We start from the raw sequence: 21,587 nt of genomic DNA on the forward strand, positions 1-21,587 counted from the left end.
TGAAACCAAATAACCTTCTAAAGTATATCTACCATTCATTCTTTTTTTTTTGCCAGTCCTAGGCTTGAGCTCAGGGCCTGAGGACTGTCTTTGGACTTTCTCAAGGCTAGCGCTCTACCACTTGAGCCTGAGCACAATTTTTGGCTTTTTTCTATGTATATGGTACCGAGGAATCGAACCTGGGTCTTTGTGCATAGTAGGCAAGCACTCTACCACTAGGCCAAACTCCCGGCCCCCATTCATTCTTATATTTTATATTACAACATAACCACATGGCTTTTAATTCACTGGATGTATCATATTCTTCCTGATATCCTTCAAAACCCATCTCAGACTTGACCAACTGAAGGAACTGTCCTTTTCTCCTTTGGGGTACTGTAAATGGAAGTTAGTACTTCATACGTGCTGATAATGTGCTAATCCCTGAGCTACAACCCCAGTCCCAGTTCCTGTTTTTGGCTGAGCCTCTCATGTGCACACACACACACACACACACACACACACACACACACACACACACTTCACATGCTCTATTGACCATAGTTCATTGTCATGGTTCATTATACATGAAGACCTTATGAAACCCAATGCACATGAATCATAGTGCCTTACCCACATAGCAAAGTGCCTTACACACATTTTTTTTACAAAATATGAACATGTTTTATTTATACTTAATAAACATTTATCTTAATTTATTTTTAAAGATTTTTATTAACATTGATTTTTACATCCTAATGCAAATGTCATGTTTACCAAACAAGCATTCAGAAAAGGAATCTCTATATGCAATCACTGGCACATAGATTTTAAAACATAATTAAAAAAAAGCTGAGGGTTTGTATGTCATAGATATATATTAATCTATGTAATAAAACATTATGTCTATAGAGTATATAGCCCATCATTATGTCTATGTAGTTATGTTTGTATCTCCAAGACCACGTCCATAACCTTGGGGACCCAAGTATTGGGTCATTGCTTTTGTACTGTTTGGATCTAATATCCACATATTTAAGAATACCTTGCGCCTTTTGTTTCTTTGGTCTTGATTTCTCTCACTCAACATGATTCGCTCTAGTTTCATCCACTTCCCTGCAGATGCCATTATTTTATCTTGTTTGTTGGCTATGTAGAATTCCATTGTGTGTGTGTGTGTGTGTGTGTGTGTGTGTGTGTGTGTGTGTGTGTGTGTGTATTGTATCCATTCATCTGCAGTAGGGCATCTGGGTTGTTTCCATCGATTGGCTATTGTGAATAGTTGCACAGACATTATTGGCTATTGTGAATAGTTGCACAGACATTATGGTGCTCACACATATGCTGTCATAGTGCCATGCACATATGCAATTTCTTGGTAAACACATTGAGCATGATATCTTGCTAATATATCATGACATCTGGTACACACACGTTATGGTGCTTTCCACACATGGATGCTATGGTGCCTTCCATACACATACCATAGCTTCTTGCACATGTATACATGCTCACACACATGACCAGAAGACTTTATATGTCATTTGGAGACTTGTTTGACCTTATATCGATCTCTCCTGTCCTAAAAAAGCTCATTGTTTTCCTCATCCCTTTGGACAATGCCTGTTAAATGTATATGATACAGTAGACACACATGTATTTATTGACATACAAATATTCCTACTCTTTCCTGAGGAGAATTTTTAGAATGTTTATCAGGAGGATATATGTGCCACTCTCATCCCATTTTCCTTCTAGCAGAATGAATTTGGCTCATTTTCTCAAGCTATTCCAGGAACCAATTTAAGCAGATGAGAAGGCCTGAGCTAGCATTGCATTTGTGTCAGTGTGGTGGAATGATGGAGACGTGTTGTAAATTTCCCAGGAAGTGCACTCTAAGGAGCCTCAGTTGGTCTGTGTGACTGAGGTTGTCTTTCATCTGGAAGGCCAGCCCCCGAGGATGCATCCCTGTGCTTGAGAATGTTATGGTGCCGTTTTCTCTTCTGTTAAGAGTAGTTCAAGGCACGGTCCATATCCCAGGGCTGGAGGAGATCTACAAATTATCTTTGATCTTTGGGCCATGGTTTCCTGGCCTGGGTGGATTAAAGAATTAAAGTTAGACACTGGTGGCCCACCATTGCAATCCCAGCTACTTGGGAGGCTGAGCTTTGAGGATCATGGTTTGAAGCCAGCCCAGGCTTCAATTCCCTGAAGTTTTTATAGCCAACTAACCAGCAAGGAACTGGAAATGGAGGAATTAAAGACTCAAAATGAAAGCTTCTGTTGTTAGTTTTTATTTACTCTGAGTTGACTACATGTACACACAGTCATGTCCTCCGGTAACTCCTAGTCAAAATAGTGGTTTGGAGTGTGTAAGTTAAATGAGGTACAGCCACAACCCAGGTAACCTTTAGAATTTTTGGTGAGTGAAGCAGTTGGATTCTGGGGTCTTCTCTCTTTTAGTATGTTATTATTAAATACACAGTCCCTGCCATGCTATTACAGCTCAACCCAGTGAAGATGCCTGAACTAAACAGAACTGTAGTTAAGATAAAGGAAAAAAACAATGGATGCATGTCTTGGTGTGTGAACTTCAGAAGCCATCAGAAAATCATGTGCAAGCATTTTAATAGCTGTTATTTGCTTAAACTGTGCTCATTTGATATTTTAATCATGTTATTGCCATTTATTTGAAGTTGACCTTTCTACCAACTCCTCTGTACCAAAGGATTCACTCTTCTAAAGAGCTGCCTAAGTGTAATTATTCTTTGTGAAATTTTTATGTTTGTTTTTGGGTTTTTGTAGGGCTGGGTGTAGAAGCCAGACCCTTGCACATACTCTGCAAATGCTCTGTCTGAGCCTTACCCCAGTCCTGTCCTACTGTAACTGGAGGATTTTATTTCTATCAATACATTGACACACTCCTTCATTATTAGGACATGGCACTAGTCAGTCAAACTTAAGGAAAATTTTCAGAATCTTAGGATATGGAGAAATGTGCTAGGTCTTGTGACTGTTCATTGGGTTGGCCAATGCCCTGGTCTTGTTATTCTGGCAATCAGGGAACCTGCCTCTGTCTGGCAAACTGTTGTCTTAGGATTACTTGAAAGGAAATGTAGTATGTTGTTAAATGTCCTACAATACATAGACTAGTTAAGAGAGCCTTGAACGTATATTTTCTTTATACTATTCATTGCCTAGGATGCAGTTACCCTACTGACTTTGGTGAACACATATGAAAGGATAATTCTTGACTCATCCCCTGTAACCAGGACTTCCTTTCTTGCATGTACAAAGCCCATATGACTTTCATTTCGAACTGCAGCTTTGCACTCCAGACTCTTGGCATCCCTCATGCACATCTTTAGTTTCAGAACCCATGACTATCTCTCCTGTGGCTCAGTGGCCTTCATAATCAGGGTCTTTCTTCCTTTGCTCTATATCTTTAAAGTCTGGTTATGTGAACTCTTTCAAAAAAAAATCTCTAAGCTTAGTGCAATCTGACCTTGCCTTATCTTTCCATTTCTTTGATAAACCATTATGGCCCATACTCAATTCTTTAGTATATGGTGATGAGTAAAAACTTAATATTTTTAAAGTAATGATGAAGATTTCTACCAGATTGATCCATTTAATATTCATAGATAACACAACAGCAATTATTTTTAAATGTTTCTCTTACATATATACTAAAATGAAGTATATATATATAAGTATGTGTGATGAGTATGTGTGTATGTGTGTGTGTGTGTGTGTGTAGGTAAGGGTGGGAGGGGGGATCTGTCACTAGATTGTTACCCAGCCTTTTTATGCTTTCGTTACTTTTTTTAGATAGCATCTCACATGTTTTTTTTTTTTGCCTGGACTGTGAGTCTTACCCATGCTTTCTGTGTGGCTAGGATCTCAGGCAAATGTGCATCTAGATGCATAAAATATTTTCATTAATACTTTAAAATGTCCAATTTTGACAATTAAATCTTTCTGTAAATACAACTGGGGTTTTATTCATGGATCCTGTGATCTTCATGCCATTTCTGGGCAATAATAACCTTTTCCTCACAAATGTTAGTGCTTTATTTTCCACAAACTATATGACGAGGGGTCTTGTGGTCCTATCTTATCTAATTCATCAGTCATGTTTGTGCAATCTTCATTTCTAGGAAGCACAGTGAATATTTGAAGGGCCACAGTGTCTTGGGCTGACATGCATTGAGCCGTCCTCTGAGTCATGCATACTGTTCCACACACTGAAAGTCCCCAGGACCCAGTGATAAACTAGAAGGAAGCCTGGTACTGGGTACACTGGTAAACAAGGGATTGACCCAAGCATTAGTCATTTTCAACCCCAGTGTGTGCAGAGCACAGGTTTCTATAGCAAGAAGTCAGTTATTTGTGGACCATGTAGCTGAATAACAAGTTTGAAAGGACTCTACAATGGGGATGCTATGAATGAGACTTGCAAGAACATTTGTTTGTTGGATTTGTTTTCTTCGTAACGTCTGCTGGCCTCAGATTTACAGTCCTTCTGACTCAGCCTCCTAAATGCTCAGATTAATAACATGAACCACCCTGCCCAGCTCAGAAGAGAATTGAAAACGCATTCTTATCTGCATGCTAGTTGGGAGGAGAAACAAATTGAGGATAGAAGGAAATCATAGTGAGATATTAGGCAATCAAGTCCTGGGGAAACAAGAACTTAGTTCCCTGCCTAGGCAAAATGGGTGTTTTCTGAGGCTACAAGACTGGGCATCATCAGCTCGATGCTTCTAGAAATTAAACTCTGGGAGCAATGTGGAAGCTTGACTGGCAGAGGGGCATCCTGAGACAATTATCAGGATACTGTTACAGGCTGTACAGGCCAGACTGGGCCTGTCTTTGTGTACCTTAGTATAGTTTCTAATTTAGCCATCTAATTTTGTTTAAAAAAATTCTAGACCGATGAGCATGGTCTCAGCTAGTGTCTCTCAAAATCCATAGAATGTCATAGATGCCAGATGTTATTTTGTGGTCAAATAAATTTGAGAAACACAGCTCAATACATTCAAATCATTTGTTCTACTTCAGATCTTCTCAAGTCTTTTAGGATAATAATATGAATTAGGAGTTTCTAACACCTTTTTGTGCCATGTGATTATACTGGAGATTTAACTCAAGGCCTGAATACTAATGCTTAGCTTTTTCAAACTCAAGTCTGGCAGTTTACCACTTGAGTCACAGATCTACTCTGGCTTCTAGGTGGTTAATTCAAGATAAATGTCTCATGGACTTTTCTCCCTGGGCTGCTTTTTTTGAACTTGATACTAAGATCTCAGCCTCCTGTGTAGCTAGGATTAAGGCATAAGCTACTTGTACCAGACTTTCTAACACTTTTTTTTCACCAGACTATTTTCCTTGTCTTACTTTTACTGCACAGCGTTCTGAAGATTTCAGTTGAAATGAATATTCTTTATAAAACAATGATCAAAACAAAAAAGAAAGTTTTATTGAAAAGATGGCCTCTGAATGATGTATCAATTACTCTATGACCTACCTGTTCATTTTATATACACTTTATTATGCTCTTCAAAAGTCTCATTGTTTCTGTGATGACAGTATATGAACATTAAATCTACAAGGCAAGTTTATAGCTTAGTACCTCAGTGCCTGACTCTATTTCAAATGAAAATCAGAGCCCAGCCCTGGAGCCTGTAGCTGGGTTTTACCACAGCAGGTGGTATGATTGCTTTTGCAAGCTATGTTCATTTCATTCTTCAGTACGTGTATGCCATAAAATGTCTCTTTGGGGACCACAAAGCACAAAGCTTAGGCTGTTGACTCAAAGCAACAGCAAATTGGACACTTAATGAAATCCACAGGTGGGAAAAGCCAAGTTCTGGCTTTTCTCCTCTGTATTGTGTGCAAGAAACTGAGCTCACATCGGAGCATATTACCTTTCTATAATAACTTTTTTCTTTTTTTTTTCTTTGATAACTTTTTACTTAGCCTCATCCTATATGACCGTGTATACATAGCTTTTGAGCTACTATGACCCTATGCTGGGAGAATTCTGGACATATACTAATAGTTATAAATGAGGAAAAACATGGAGCCTGTGTTTCTTTGGGTCATGCTTACGTCACTTAATATGAATGAACTCCAGGATATGGAAACAAGAGATTTATATTTGTGATTGTTGTTCTTAATGTACTATGTGAAGCTATTTATTTTTTATTCTTTTCCCCTTATGGTTTATCTCATGTTGTTACTATATCTGAATATGGTACCTGATATATTATGTATGTTTTTATTTGTTTATTTGAAAAAGGGAAAGGAAGAGAGAAACAAGATGAGCGGGAGGGGGTAGGGGAAGGGAATTGGTAAAAAAAAAAAAAAAAAAAAAAAACATGTTCAAGAAGTAATGTACCCATTACCTGATGAATATAACTATAACCTCTCTGTACATCACCCCAGCAATTTAAAAAAAGAACTTTTCCCCACAACTTCACTTTCTTTGTGAATTTCATGAAGTGCCTCAATTATTTTGCACAAAGATGCTTTAATGATATAATGTTGCTGGGTGCTGATGACTCACACCTATAATCCTAGCTACTTGAGAGGCTAAGATCTGAGGATTGAGATTTGGAACCCAAATCCAGGTAGGAAAGTCTGAGGTTCTATTTCCAATGAACTAGTAAAAAGCCAGAAGTGGAGGTGTGGCTCAGGTGAAAAAGCACTAGTCTTGGGCAGGAAAAAAAAAACTAAGGGGGAATGCCCAGGCCCTGAGTTCAATCCCCATTATTAGTGCGTGCATATACATACATACACACATATAAATACATGTACACTCACATATACTCATTGGGCATTTTTTCCAAGTTAAACTGCAGATAAGAGTCTCTACAACTTTTGTGCTCAGGCTAGCTTAGAACCAGGATTCTCAGATTGAAGCCTTCTGAGTAACTAGGATTACAGGAGTGAGCTATCAGAATCTGGCAGGGTTTTCTTTTCCATATGTGAATGACAGGTAAAGATACCTAACTCTATTCAGGATTAATTAGATTAAATATCTCTTATTTAGCCTAAACAAAGTACTCAGGAAGTAGAGATCTTACTCAGATATTTTTATTGTGTAAATGTTAATAGTGGTCATCTCCAACTGATGAAGGTCATGTTATTTATTATTCTTTTAAATACAGATAATGTCAATGAGTATAAAATGCAATCACACAAAGTGGATATAAATACATATTTAGTCAGCCCTCTGTACCTACAAGTCCCATATTTGTGACTCAACCACCACAGACTGAAAATACTCAGGGAAAAAAATTACATCTGTGTTGAACATACACAGACTTTTTTCACTTCTCTAAGCAATACAGTTGCATTCAACAGTATTTGCATTGTTCCAAGTCATTTAGAGAAGAGTTAAACAAAAGGATATGTATGACAGTCATTCACGAATATATATATATACTATTTGCCCCTGACTTTTGATTCATGTCCCTGATCAAGTTTTATCTCTGATGAACATTTCCTTCTTTGATGTTCTATTCTTTTTTTGACAGTCTTGGGGCTTGAATCTCAAACTTGTTTTGATTTGCATTTCTTTTATGGCCAGAGATGTCAAGAGCATTTCTTCATGTGTCTATAGGCCATTCTTATTTCCTCTTCAGAGAAGTTTCTCTTTAACCTACCTTTCTTTGGGGATTTATTTTTGAGATTTAATATTTTTAGCTGTAGGTATATTTAGATATGAGGACTCTTCTTATCCTAAATTGAATATTCTTCCCTGAGATTGGAAGAATTAATCGAGGTCTACCTGTCTTTGAATAATATGAGAAATAATAGCAACTTAGACACAAAATAATCATATGATCCCAGATTAGAGGATGGATTTCATGTCTTCTCCATTTTACCTGTTGGCTTTGATTTACATTTAGGATAAGGTATTTTCTAGCTGTTAGCATCTGTTTTGTTGTTAATTGCTTCACCTACATCACAAGCAGTAGTATTCTTACTGATCATGTGCCTTATTTAACAGCAATATAATTGGCTAGCATTCATTAGGAGTAACCATTGACTTAGAGTTCTTTGTAGTTCTTCAACTACCGTGAAATGCTGGGATCTTCCTGAACAATCGATTTCATAAGATGCCAAAGTCAGTGCAAAGCTTTCTGAGACTTACTGGGTAGAAATTGAGCACCTTTGACTTGAAATCATTAAAACTGAATAGAATAATACAACTAGAAGAACTTACTAAATGTCCTCTTCTCATTTTTTTCCCTTCATAGCTTAAAAGGAGCTGATGCTGGCAATGGCATCAGGGTGTTTGTGCCTGATATTGGAATGTTCATTGCAAGTCTGACCATCTGGCTTGTGTGCAGAAACATTGTTCAGAAGCCAGAGACAGAAGAAGCAGCACAGTATAATTCAGAGTGTGAAGAGGAAGAATTGGTAAGTCTGACTCCATGTGTCTTTCTTCTTTGAATGATAGGGCTGTGATTCATCCTTCCTTGAATGATAGATACATAGAACAGGACAGTAAGAGCTAAAGGGGCAGAGCAGAGGATGGCCAACTATGCACTGGCATGAATGGCCCTGCCAAAGGCATCGCCCCAGACACATGTCCTCTCCCAGACCTCCGAGATGAGGAGACAGATACAGGAGACTTGACCTCAGCCCTTCACGAGGCCCTCAGCAGCTAGGAGCCAGCATTCGCCCCATGGTTCTTCATCACACCCAAGCAATTGCATTGTATTAGTTCAAGTGCCCAACACCGAAAAGTCATGCACAGAATTCTGACCCACTTGGTCTGGAAACCTTAGTTATTGCAAAATATTCAGCAAAGAAGTCGCATCTAGTGGGTTTTAGTGAAAGAAAATATTAGTTTTCCCTTGAAGTTTTCCCCTGTATCTTGTCCCTCCAAGTTTAATTGCCTTGGTTAAGTGATTTTGAAGATGACTAATAATTAAATATAATCCTATACTTTTAAAGGTATGAGAACTTAAAGAGTGGCAGAAATAATGAGTGAACTGTGTGTTTGTTAGCTTGTGGAAAGGTTTCAGACACAGCTGTTGGATCAGAAATGTGTTCTTGTTTCTGTCATGGTGTGTGGGAACAGGTCAGACACCTGTCACAATGTCCTGGGGCTTGCTCTGGAATACTGTTACATGATAATAATAACTTACTATGTCACAAAATCTGAGGTATCCCTCATTTCTACAAAGCCATTGAGCTTTTTAACACAGAGCTTAAATTGACAAAGGAAAAAGTTATTTAAAAATACTTAGACTAGATATTTGACACAAGATACAACTCCCAGATGTTTTTAGTCACAGGTTGTGGGGAGAAATTAAACATGTAAAACTAAAATTAATTGACATTGTTTGCTTTAATAATGTAAACCGCTAAGAAAGAGCTAAAGGAAGAAGGGTTTCAATTATATTAAATGATTTGTCCTTCATAAAAAGGCAGAAAATTGCCTCATATGCTTTAAAGGAAAGTAACTAGTAAAGATATAATTCCATCTCATCCTATTGAAACTAGAAACTATTGCCATAAACTTTATGAGTTGAAGATATGGAATCATATTATGTGTCGATATTCTGCTGTTTTTAGGGCAAAAAGCTGCAAAGTGTAAAAGACAATTAAAGCAAAGCAGCTTCTGAGGAGATTTTTTTCCCTCAAGTTTACAACTCCTAAAACCAGAGAAAGCTATAAAAGTGATTTGCTTTTAACTTTACAATTTTAAGACAGGGAACTAAAATGTTGAATATCTGGTTTTACATTTGGATTTTACACTATGTACAGTGTTAAGATTCTTTTTAATCATTACTAATTGTCCCTAGTTTGGTGGAAATAAATCCATTAACTCAGGTTTGGTTTGGTTTTGTGCCCGTATCAGGGCTGGAACCCAGGGTCTCATGTTCTTACTTGGCTTTCCTATTTAAGGCTGCCATTCTACCACTTGAACCACACCTCAACTTCCAGCTTTATGCTAGCTAATTGGAGATATGAGTCTCTCAGATTTGTCTGCCTAAGCAGATCTTCAGATATTAGCCTCCTAAGTAGCTAAGGTAACATGTGTGAGCAATCTAACTCATAACTCAGGTTTTGCAAACTTAGGACATTGTATTATTAAGAGATGATAATTTGTCAGTTATTTTCCTATCACAGTTGGAGTTGAAAAATATTCATGTTGATTGGGTTATCTAGCAATGATGGTTGGGTCATATTTCAGACAACTGTTGATTCTCTTCTTTGCTACACAGTGGAATGATCCATCTCCGCACCAGAAAAAAACAAAGGCATTAATCACTTAGCACATAGTTGTCACCAATACCAAAGAAACTGTCAAACAAAGCCACTACCCCTTCATACCCTTCTAAACACCCACCCCCACAGTGCTTGCTCATTTTAGTAGCTTAAAAGTTGCTGTTTCTTTATGCCGTTCTTTGATTTGAGAGGTAGTGGGACAATTTCAAAGTTGGGCTCCTTTAAGACTTACAGAAGCTTAGAAGCTTAATTTGGACAGTGTTTTTGAGGTGAAACAAGTGATCTGTGCCAATCATAACAGACCAGTGAACTACAAGACTTCTTATAAAGACAACATTCATAGTTAATCATAGACTCTGTTTGGCTTGCCAAGGCTAGGGAAATATTTGCTGACCCCCAGAAAGGCAGTTAAGTTCTGAGTGAGGGTTTTACCTCTAGAGAACATATTAATTCTTTCTGGAGAGCATGTGTTAATTCTCAAATCATGTTTCCTCCTGTACCATACCCCATTTTTATGTTTAGGCTTAAGACTTATGTATTATTAATTACATTACCTAAAGATAACAAAATATTCTAGATATCTTTCATTTCCAGCTTTGAAACTACTGTGGCAAATAGGGGGGGCTATTTTCCTCCTCAACTAAATTATAGATACTAATTTTCCATTTTCTTGGCCATTCCAGTCCACTAGATAACTTAAGAGAAACAGGGTGCTAGGTGAATTCTTCCCAATTAATCTACAGGGAAATAATTCCTGCTTGTGACAATCTGGACTTGAGTCTGAAAGGAATGGGAATACACAGCCAAAATAAGCAGAAGAATTTATTTTATTTTTCAAGGGCCCAACATACTTCCTCTTGCTTATAACTCTTGGCTTTTACACTCCAGAATGTTTGGTTTTTGAGGATGCTGGAAGAATAGTGTTTGCTGGCATTGTTTCTTCTTTCATTTATCTCAGTGGAGAAATGGCAAGATTAATCCTCTGGAGCCCAACAGAATTCTTTTCCAGCTGTAGCACTGTTTTAAAGTAGCAGCTAACATCAGGACAGGATTGCTGTCTTTGGGTCTTGGTTGATGTGATAAGGAAGCTTTGAGAAGTGTTCACCAATCCCAGGCTTCTATGGAAAGTACCTGGGAAAAGTGGAAGCCACAAAGCCATCTCAGTTGCCTTTGGCTTGCTCTGAAATTGCACAGAAGACAGACCTAAGCAAAGTACCCCATCTCTCACCTCAAAGAAGTTCTGTCTGGATAGACATGATTCATTTCCTTTGTGTGTTTTCATTCAGAAACAGATCCACCAGTCAGAGCCAAAAAAATAGGTTATCCTCCAATATTTTGCTTATAAAACTTTATATTGTGAAAGCAAAATTAGGTAGAAAGGGTTATCTCGCAATGAAACAATACTAGACTGATGTCATGTGTATGTTGCTTTATTTGCAACCATAGTTTTGAAGCCTGATGTTTTTAAGCAAATAAAATTTCATGTGTTTTGAAACCACGTTTCTGACAGATTCAGTTTTTTATCCAGTAGCAATTACAGTCATATCTTGCTTACTTAGATGTATCTTTACAAAGTGTCTTTAAATTCAATTAACTTTGTATCTTTAAATAGTTATTCAAGAGGATTCCAATTCATGATGTTAATTTATGTGTATATTGTGTAATAATCAGTGTCTCCTCTTCCCTCCTTCTTTTTTCCATCTAGTCCAACCCCGCCTAACCCTTCAAGTCATCGAAATATATCTTTTTAATAGCCAGACAAATCAAACAAATAGAAACATGAAGTATAAAGCATATACTCTTCCAGGTGTCCTTAGTTCACTTGGCAGCCATCCTAGGCAGAAAAGTGTGTTCGATTTCATCTCCAAAAGCCAGCCCAGGCAGAAATATCTATGATACTTTATCTTCAAAATAAACAACAAAAAGCAGTGATGGAGGTATGGCTCAAGTAGGAGAGCAAGCAGAAGGCCTTGATACCAATAATTGCCAACATTTGGGGGGTGCAGAATTTAGACCCTGCTAATATTCTTGGCAAACTCCTTCTGAATCTCAGGTTTTGCCCTCTGCTCTCTTATCTACCACACCTCTTGGGCTGTGGTGACATCTGAGATAAATGACCAACCATGCTGTGCTTTCTACTTCAGCTTTCAGACTTTAGTTAATGTTTCTTTACAGAGAAAAAATGAGCAAGAAAGGGAGAAATCAGTCTTTATTGATGCCTTCTAATTAGGCATTATACATTTTCTCCATTCCAACCTGAGATTTCCTCTGAAGCCATTGGCTTTAAATTTCCTAGACCTGCTTTTCAAGTAGACAAAGCAATTATTTGCAACATGGAACCATTCAGGGCAGTGAAGAACTGGATAGCTGCCCAGGTGTCTTGCAAACCTTGCATTTTATGACTTGTGCCGAATGAAAACCTGTCCTGTGATTGTTCTAGGGAGGATGTTATTTCCAGGAAAGAAGAAATAAAGGAAGGAAGATAGGAAGGAAGGGAGGAAGGAAGGAAGGAAGGAAGGAAGGAAGGAAGGAAGGAAGGAAGAGAAAGGGAGGGAGGGAGGGAGGGAGGGAGGGAGGGAGGGAGGACAATTACAAAATATTTTTGTCTTATTTTATCGATTTATTGGCCATGTATAACAGTACCTGTTCTCTGCCTTTATCAAGGAATCAAAATGTCAAAGGATTTTTTAGTCCGTAAGGAGATTTCTAAAACAATATTTTTACAAATTCTTAAGAGTATTTTCTTCTGTTCTTGGAATAAATGATAGGTGATTTTATTCAGCAATGTACAAAAACAAAGTATCTGCATGGAAAATTAGAGAAGTTACAGAGTTCTGGGTCCCTTCATGGCAGATTCTGATCTCCCACATGAGCTTCCCAGAATACCAGCTATTGCTGTACCTGCTTTATTAAGATCATAACCTGTCGTTATTCTCCATACTGCTCTGCATTGGTAATTAGCACCTCTCTCACACTAAGTCTATGAGGATGAGGATCCTTACTATCTTATTCTCTGTTGTAGACTGGAACATGACAAAATCAATGAAAACTGCACACTTCATAGTGCTCATATGCTTACCAAGTTCATTGACGAAACACTAACTGATTCACACAGAAGCTTGTTCAAAGCAATCCAAATATAAACTGAAGGAATCAAAGAACAAGAATATGACTTAGGTCAAGTGTGGCTCAAAAGTTTTTATCTCCAGAAATATGGGGTGCAGCTATATGTTGGCAGGCCTATTTTTGCTTGTTTTTTGGTTGCAAAGGCAATGTAAAGAGGGGTTACAGTTACATATTAAGGTAATGAGTACATTTCTTTTTAAATAGTATTACTCATCCCTCGTATTCTCCCTTACCCTCTCCCTAAGACTCCCCTCCCCCCAAGTTTTAAAGTTCATTTCCAACATGGTGTCAGTATCACTGTTGAATTGGTTTACCCCTTGTCTGTGATTACCCTTCTCTTTCCCAAATCAGATAAACTTATACACAAGACAAAAGGGTATCAAAATCAGAAACTGTAACCACGAGAAATAAACCAGAGGAGAAAAAAAATGAAATAACTGCAAGAGAGAGAGAGAGAGGGAGGGAGAGGGAGAGGGAGAGAATAACCACGAAAACTGTTCTTTCCATATCAAAGAAATCATTTTGATTAGTATCATTTATGTGGTCATAAGTACATAGTTTTTGAAATATTCTGAACCTCTGTTAGGACTATTCTAGGCATACACTATTACAAATGAGGGAAACCATGGAGCCTATGTTTCTTCGGGTCTGGCTTACTAGACCTAATATGATTTTTTCTAAGTCTTTCTATTTTCTTATGAATGGGGCAATGCCATTCTTTCTTAGTGAAACATAGAATTCCCTTGTGCATATATATTTTTTGATCCATTCATTTACTGAGAAACATCATCCAGCTTGATTCTATATCTTAGCTATGGTAAACAATGCTGCAATGAACATGATTGTGCTGGTAGCTTTAGTATGGCCTGGTTTGTGATCATTTAGGTAAATGCCCAGGAGTAGGGTTGCCAGGTTATAGGGGAGCTCTTTGTTTAGTCTTTTTTCCTAGTCGTGGGGCCTGAACCCAGGACCTGAGCACTGTCCTTGGACTTTTCTCAAGGCTAGAGCTCTACCACTTGAACCACAGCACCATTTCCAGTACCGAGGAATCAAACTCTACCACTAGGCCAAACTCCTGGTCCCTGTTTAGTCTTTTGAGGAACCTCCATACTGCTTTCCAGAATGATTGAACCAGTTTTCACTCCCACCAACAATGTAATAGTTCCCTTTGGCCACATCCCTGTTAGCATCTGTTGTTATTGTCTTTCTTGATGGTGGCCATTATCAAGAAAACCTTATCACCTGTGGTGAGATTGAATCTCAATGTTGTTTTGATCAGCCATTCCCCTAGAAGCTAAGAACATGTTATTCATCCAAAGAGGAGTTCACTTACTGGACACTTCTTCTGTATGGTTCCCACTATGTGTCAGGCGATCTGCAACTGATATCTAACAAGGATTATCTTTATTCTTTTTTATTTGCTTGCCAAGAATTTTTTCCTCATTAAAATCACATCAACTTTGGGAATAAGTCAAGTAGAGCTTTCCAAATCCCTGCAGACAGGTCCAATCCTTTCCACTCACAATGTCCTTAGGATCTTACATTTCAACTTTATTGAGTTATATATACTTGGCTTATTTCCCCTGAGTACTAGATATTCTGTGAAGGTTCTCTGTCTCTCTCTTTCTCTTTCCCTCTGCCTCTGCCTCGCTTCTCTCCTCTCTCCTCTCTCCTCTCTCTCCTCTCTCTCTCTCTCTCTCTCTCTCTCTCTCTCTCTCTCTCTCTCTCTCTCTCTCTCTCTTTCTCTCTCTCTCTCTCTGTATATATATATATATATATCCTTATTGCAGAGGTGATATCTAGTGGGGTTGTAATTATATAAGGCTAGTGACAGTGTCACTTCTCCACTCTTTCCTCATTTTCGCCTGACTTTTTTCCCTCAGGGGGTGGGGAGGAGGGAAATGGGTGAAAACATGGGAGGGGGTAACAATATTCAAGAAGTAATATATTCATTTCCTTACAAATATAACTGTAACCCCTCTATACATCACCCTGACAGTAAAATAAAATTTTAAAAAAGACAAAAGGTACATAAATCATAAACAGCAACAAAAGAGAAAAAATAGAATAAAAAAGAAAAAAACACCTGGTATATTATATATGCATTTATTTGTTTATTGAAATAGAGAAGGGAAAGGGGAAAACAAGATGATTGGGAGGGGGAGGGGTGATGGAAACATGGGAAAAAACATGAGAAGGGGTGTTAATATGTGAGAAGTAATGTACCTACTACCTGATGAATGGCTGTAACCCCTCTGTACATTACCCTGACATTAAAATAAATTTAAAAAGAAAAAATAAAAGAAAAAGAAGAAAACAACACAAAAAGTAAAATAAAAATTCTTTTGTTTTCAATTTCATAAGCTTTATTTTATATGATTATATACACATAGCTACTGAGCTTTCGTGGTCCTCTCCTAAGGATGCCCTCCAGGCTCTCTTTTCTACTGCATCCTGAACTCAAGATTTGGCTTGAAGTAGAGGTTGTGCTTGATAATAAGGTGATGATAGGAGGATAAGTATTGGAGGAGTGAGAGGATGGATGGACAGATGGGTGGATAAATGGACCGGTAAACAGGTGGATTGGTGGGTGGGTAAGTATATTAATGGATGGGTGAGTGGATGGCTGGCTAGCTGGCCGCATGTATGAATGGGTATACAAATGGATGGATAGATGGGTAGATGAATGGAAAGACAAACAAAAGGATGGACAGAGGATAGATGAATTTGTAGGTAGATAGGTAGGTGGATGGATGGATATGGATGGGGAAGAAGGGAAGACTGTTGGACAAACAGCTTTAGCTACACTCAACCTTTATACCTTTATAACGCATGTGTAAAGATATTTTTAAATGTTTCTTAATTTATTACAAATGATTATATGAGTTATGTGTTATGTGTCTTTCAGGAAACTTTTGAGACCGGAAAGACTTGTCTATTGTCAGAAGACTGCTTTTGTCTTCACTTTTTTTTTTTAATTTCCAGAAAAGCACCAGGATGTGGGATGTGTCATGTAAAAGGGCCAAACTTAGATACTTCCTATAAGAGAAAATAGATTTAAAGCAAGAAGTGTTACTCTGGGGCCAAAATAGGTCCTACAGCTATGAACTTTCAGGTTTAAAGGGTGTGTGCTAGAAACAGGACTGTCAGGACTTACGGCTAACAATCTAGTTGGTCCATGTCATCTTAGTCTGTGCCTGTCTTTTATTAAACTCTCATTGCTCTCTATATGGAGTTTGAAAGAGAAACCTACATATTCACTTTTCCAGGTGGAATAGGCAAGTAATAAAACTGCCTTTATAAGTATGGAAAAATAATCTTCCCCAAAGCAAGTCTAGCCAAAGAACATAATATTTGCTTCATCTGTGAAATGCTGTCACGTTAGGCTTGCATAACACACGTGATCACTCACAAATAACTCTGCCTTCCTCTCTCCTACTTCTTGCCTTCTCAGAGAATACTGGAAAGGCCATTTGTTGCCTGCTGTATGTCTCAACACCGTTGCCTCCCTTTCTTTGGCTCATCTGTTGAGATGAGCCCATTCTGCTAAGATAAATTGTTAACTTTTAATAACAAACAATGCATAAACAATGGTGACACTTGAGAAAAATGCTCCTTATATCTCCCAGTCCTTTTGGCTCATTATATGTGAATATGATAAACTTCTAAAGAAATGTTTTAAAGTTTAGTTTTCACCATAGGGAAAAAGAAACAGATTTCCATCAAACATAAAGCTTTCCTCTGGAGTCAGAAGCATCACTGAAGCCTAAAGAAGGTTACAGAGACTTCTTCAGAATATTTTCTCAGGAAGGGAGTCTGCTGAGCTTTTGCTCAAACAAGTTGTATTCCTTTCGTGCTTGTTGTGAATTCCACTCCATTGTAAGATTCACCAACAACAGCTCGGGTATAGGGTCCAGCATGGCCACCAAGGGGCTTTTTCATCACATGCTCCGAGAACCCAATCCCATAATGCTCTAGGAGGTCTGATTGAGCTGGGTGAACCTTGCTTCTGACCATCCCCAAATGGCCCTTCTTATTTTAGTATTTGTTCCTCCCAAGATGGGATTATATAGGGATTATTAGGCATATGGAAACATGAATGCTTGGGTCCTACCAAAAATAATTATGTCCTCTGTGTCAAAAGATTAGAAAGGACAGCTTGTAGTAATTAGGGTGAGATGTGAAAGCTGATTTGTAGTTAGGCTCTTATCTGGATACAGAGAAAAAGAAGCTTTGTATGAAGCTAATTCCACAGCACTATATAAAATGAGAGTTCTACCCTGCTGGGCATACATGGCTCATGCCTGCAATCTCAGCTACTCAGGAGGCTGAGATCTCCTAAAGCAGGGGATCAAAGCTTGGAATCAAGGATGTTTTGCAGTATTCATGGTGTTTTTTAAAATTTATTTGTAGTTGCTAAGAGCATTTATAATATTTATAGCATTCAATTTGCTATATTCTTGATTAAGTCATGGTATAATCTCATCAAGTCTTGCATTTTTAGCACAGCTATTAGCTGAAATGCTTATTTCTTTGTATTGAGTATATTTAAAATAATCTCTTTTAGCTATTTTGAAATACACAATACATTAGTAAATACAGTGGCCCACCACAGTGTACCATCTGTAACTAGAAAACTTTCTCCTACTCAAGTGTTACATTATACCCTTTGGCCAGTCTCTCTTCTTTCTCTGCACACCTCCCTACCCTCGCAGCTGACAAACACGATTCCACTCTGTGGAATCAACTTAGGCGGTTGACATTAGATTCCCCTATGCTGTGTGAGATCATACAATGTTAGTCTTTTCAAGCTTGGCTTATGTCTCTTAGTATAAATCCTCTGGGCTCATCCTGTGTCACAAACGACAGGATTTCCTGTGGAGAGCAGCAGCTTTTTAAAAGCGATGAAACGAAGGACTTTAAAAATGTCTTTCTGTGCGCTTCAGATTTTGACAAGGCTAATAAGTCTCCAAGCTTTTTCATTTGACTCTTTAAACTGTGTAGGGTTCACTTCGTTGTACATAGCTCATAGAACCAAGGGAATTAAATCTTTGTATCCAGCTACGTCTTGTTGGCTTAAAGACCAAGTTGTAATTTTCAGCAGGGACAGATGGAGACTCCAGCAAGCAAGATTTCTGTTAGTAAATACGACGGGGTGAATCTCTGCACTTGGAGGGCTCCTGTTTACATATCAGCAGATGAATCACTGAGAGGGAAATCCTGTGGGCATAGAGGCCAATGGAGGTGACGAATGATAGTTTTGCCTCCCACCATCTGGGACAGTAGGGAGTTTCAGAGCCCATCTCACTCTGTTCTCTCTCCCAGCTTAGGGTTTCAAAAGCATTTCTAAAAGGGGACCCCAGGAATGTGGTATAAAACTAACAAATGTCTCAAGTACAGTGTGGTCTGTTGATAGAAATCACAGGGAGAAATACCCAGGAGAGGTCAGCCCGATGCATATGTGTGACCTCACTAAGGCTCCTGGACCAGACTTCTATTTGATTTCATCTACATCCGTAGCCATTCTGTAATTGAATCATAAGTCATTTGATAGGAAACTTTGCAGTGTGTTAACTTAACCCAGGAGGCCCTGGATGTGTTCTTTTTTTCCTTCCTCTTCGAAGGAAGTGAGGAAAGAGCTGAAACAAACTTCCTACCAGGAGAGAGACCTTCCCTGTGTCACTCCTCTAGGCACCAGGAAAGTGATGCTATACAGACTGGATTCTGATAGTGATTCTGCCTTAAGTGTGAGGAAAGGGGGCCTCTAGCAGGGAAGGCAAAGAGTTCTCCAGTTCCAGAGGCAGAGTTTGTAGGTTCTGGTTCCCTATATCTTTCCCTGCATGATCTGCTTCTAGGCTTCTAGGAAGGTCAGGTGGTCTCGGGTGGGCAGCATACAGGTGAGCCACCTCTAAATTCTCTCTAAGGGAACCCCGCAGAGCCCTCATGTAAAATCTACCAGTGTGCCAGGGAATCCTAGATGGACCATTTCTGTCCAACCCACTGTGCTAGCTGCTGGCTTGGTAGTTCCAGACAGAACTTCGAAACAGTCTTCTAGATGCTCTATCTCAACAAAAGATATAAAGACAGGAATGACTTGGGCTCTCTACCTGCCATTCCCACCTCAGGTTTGGCAGCTTGACTGCCAAGCCATACTCTGTAGATTCTCAGCTTCAACTCAACTCCCCCCCACACCCCCAAGCATCATCTGCTCCACTTCTGATTGCTCCTTCCCACTCATGTTCATTCCAGGCAACCACTAGAGAACAGAAGTACTTTGTAAAATGAAGCCTACCATATCCTTTATTAGAGCCCAAAGTCCAATCAGAGCAGGTTCAAGAGGAATTATGCATGGACACATGGAATAAATATCTACCCAAAATTTTTGGAGAATTTCATTCGGGATTTAGAATACTTGTGAGAGAGGGGTGTATGGCTAAGGCCAGAAATCAGGGAATATTGTTTCTTAAATGGAGCGATCTGAGAGAAATGGAGACCAACTAAGACAGGACTGAAGTGTGAATGACTAGGCTGTACTTCCACCTACTGTCTGAGGCATGTACAGCTTGCCTAACTCCAAGAGGAAGGCTGAGGGTATGGGTTATAGGCAGCCAGAGGAGAGGTAATCTGATGGACTAGACACGGCTTTCTCATCTTCCCTCTGTGAAATATAAAGCATGGCCAGCCACTGAGAATTAGAGGAATGAAAATGTAGGAGTCGTACTCTGAGGGAGTGGGAGAGGTTATGGCATGGGACACATTCCCTTCCCTCGGGGCACTCCATAGAGCCTTTGGCCATCTTCCTCATCTACCAGGAATGCTGTCTCCTGGGACCTCCATATGGCTGGTGACTTTGTGACACTCAGGTCTTTGCTTAAATTTCACCTCCTTGGGAAGGCCCTCCCTGGGTTAGAAACCTAAGTCATAGTCATGTCATGCTATGTGACTTTTTTGAGTAGCATTTATTCCTGAGATGCTTAACTTGTTGGCTTATCTTTTAGTTGTTTACATTTTTGTTGCTGTATCTCTTCATACACACACACACACACACACACACACACACACACACACACACACACACACACACACATAAAGGGGGGGACGGGGGACTGGCCTTATATGTATACAAGCATTGTTGTAAAAAATAGCATGAGATATTTTTTCTGCTTCAGGGGAAAAATATAAAAGCAGTGATCTCTTAATGTTCACAGTTACTAGTTCCAAGATCCCTTGTGGATAGCAAAGTAGGTGGATTCTCAAGTCTCTTACCTAAAGTGCATAGAAATGTGCATCTCCCCACATGCTCTTTAAACACCCCTAGTTGGCTTCTAAGTTCAAGTACAATGCAAATACCATAAAAATGGTTATTACATTATATTGTTTAGAGGGAAAATGTTTTGTGTATTCAGGATAGACATGGTTCTCTTCAAGTTTATCTCTACTGTGCTAAGCTAAATCCATGGATGTGAATGAAACACAAGTACACAGTTCCAAATACTTGGAATAGAACAGAGTGGAATCCAGTTTACCCGTGTGAACAGGAGTCAGCCCAAGATGAGGTCCTGTTGGGGTGTATGTGTACATGTCTATGCACATATGCACATGTCCAAAAGGTGTGTGCATTTGGTGATAATGTGCAACGGTGTGTACATGCATGTTGGGAAAATCTGTGTAAGTATGTGAGGTGCATCTGTATATGTGTGTATTTGTATGTATAGGTATGTAGGGATTGTTTGTGTATATGCATGTGTTGTTGGGGTGTATTTCTGAAAGCATGTATGTGGACATAGGTATGTATACATGTGTATACATATGTCTCTATGGGTATGTTGTGTGTGGGATTTGTGTGTGTATGGCATGGGTGTGTACATGTTGTCTATGAGGGTGTGAGTGTATGTGCATACATGTGTGCATGTGCATTTGGAGGGGGAAGGGTGGAGGTGTATTTATAACCTGAATTCCTCACATTTCCTGTGGTTTGTACCTTCCCTGATCAACAGAAGTTCTCAGAATCCTCAGGGCTACTCAGGATGTCCTTAACCATGGTATTATCCTTCCTGGGTTTTTCCCTCCCAGCCAGGGAATGAAACATGCTGAGGACCAGACACCATCAGTGTGCAAATGTCTAAGCTGAACATCTCCAGAAAGAACTTGTGACATGGAAACCTGGAGGGCCAGGCTTCTCTCTTTCATCTTTGAAGATGTCTGACAGGGCCTAAGTGCTGTGGCTC

The 21,587-nt window shown here is 39.0% G+C and overlaps 1 protein-coding gene across 1 annotated transcript in view; it reads left to right on the plus strand.

Annotated features, from left to right (window-relative positions):
* Piezo2 (piezo type mechanosensitive ion channel component 2) overlaps positions 1-21,587 on the plus strand; it is a 367,270-nt gene that overhangs the window by 190,424 nt on the left and 155,259 nt on the right. Inside the window, exon 5 of the mRNA XM_090353510.1 lies at positions 8,250-8,412. Coding sequence (XP_090209636.1) covers positions 8,250-8,412 — 163 coding nt within the window. The remainder of the gene's footprint in view (positions 1-8,249; positions 8,413-21,587) is intronic.

This window comes from Megascapheus bottae, chromosome 19 (genome assembly GCF_031878675.1).
Source record: "Megascapheus bottae isolate mThoBot1 chromosome 19, mThoBot2.hap1, whole genome shotgun sequence".
NCBI classification, from domain to species: domain Eukaryota; kingdom Metazoa; phylum Chordata; class Mammalia; order Rodentia; family Geomyidae; genus Megascapheus; species Megascapheus bottae.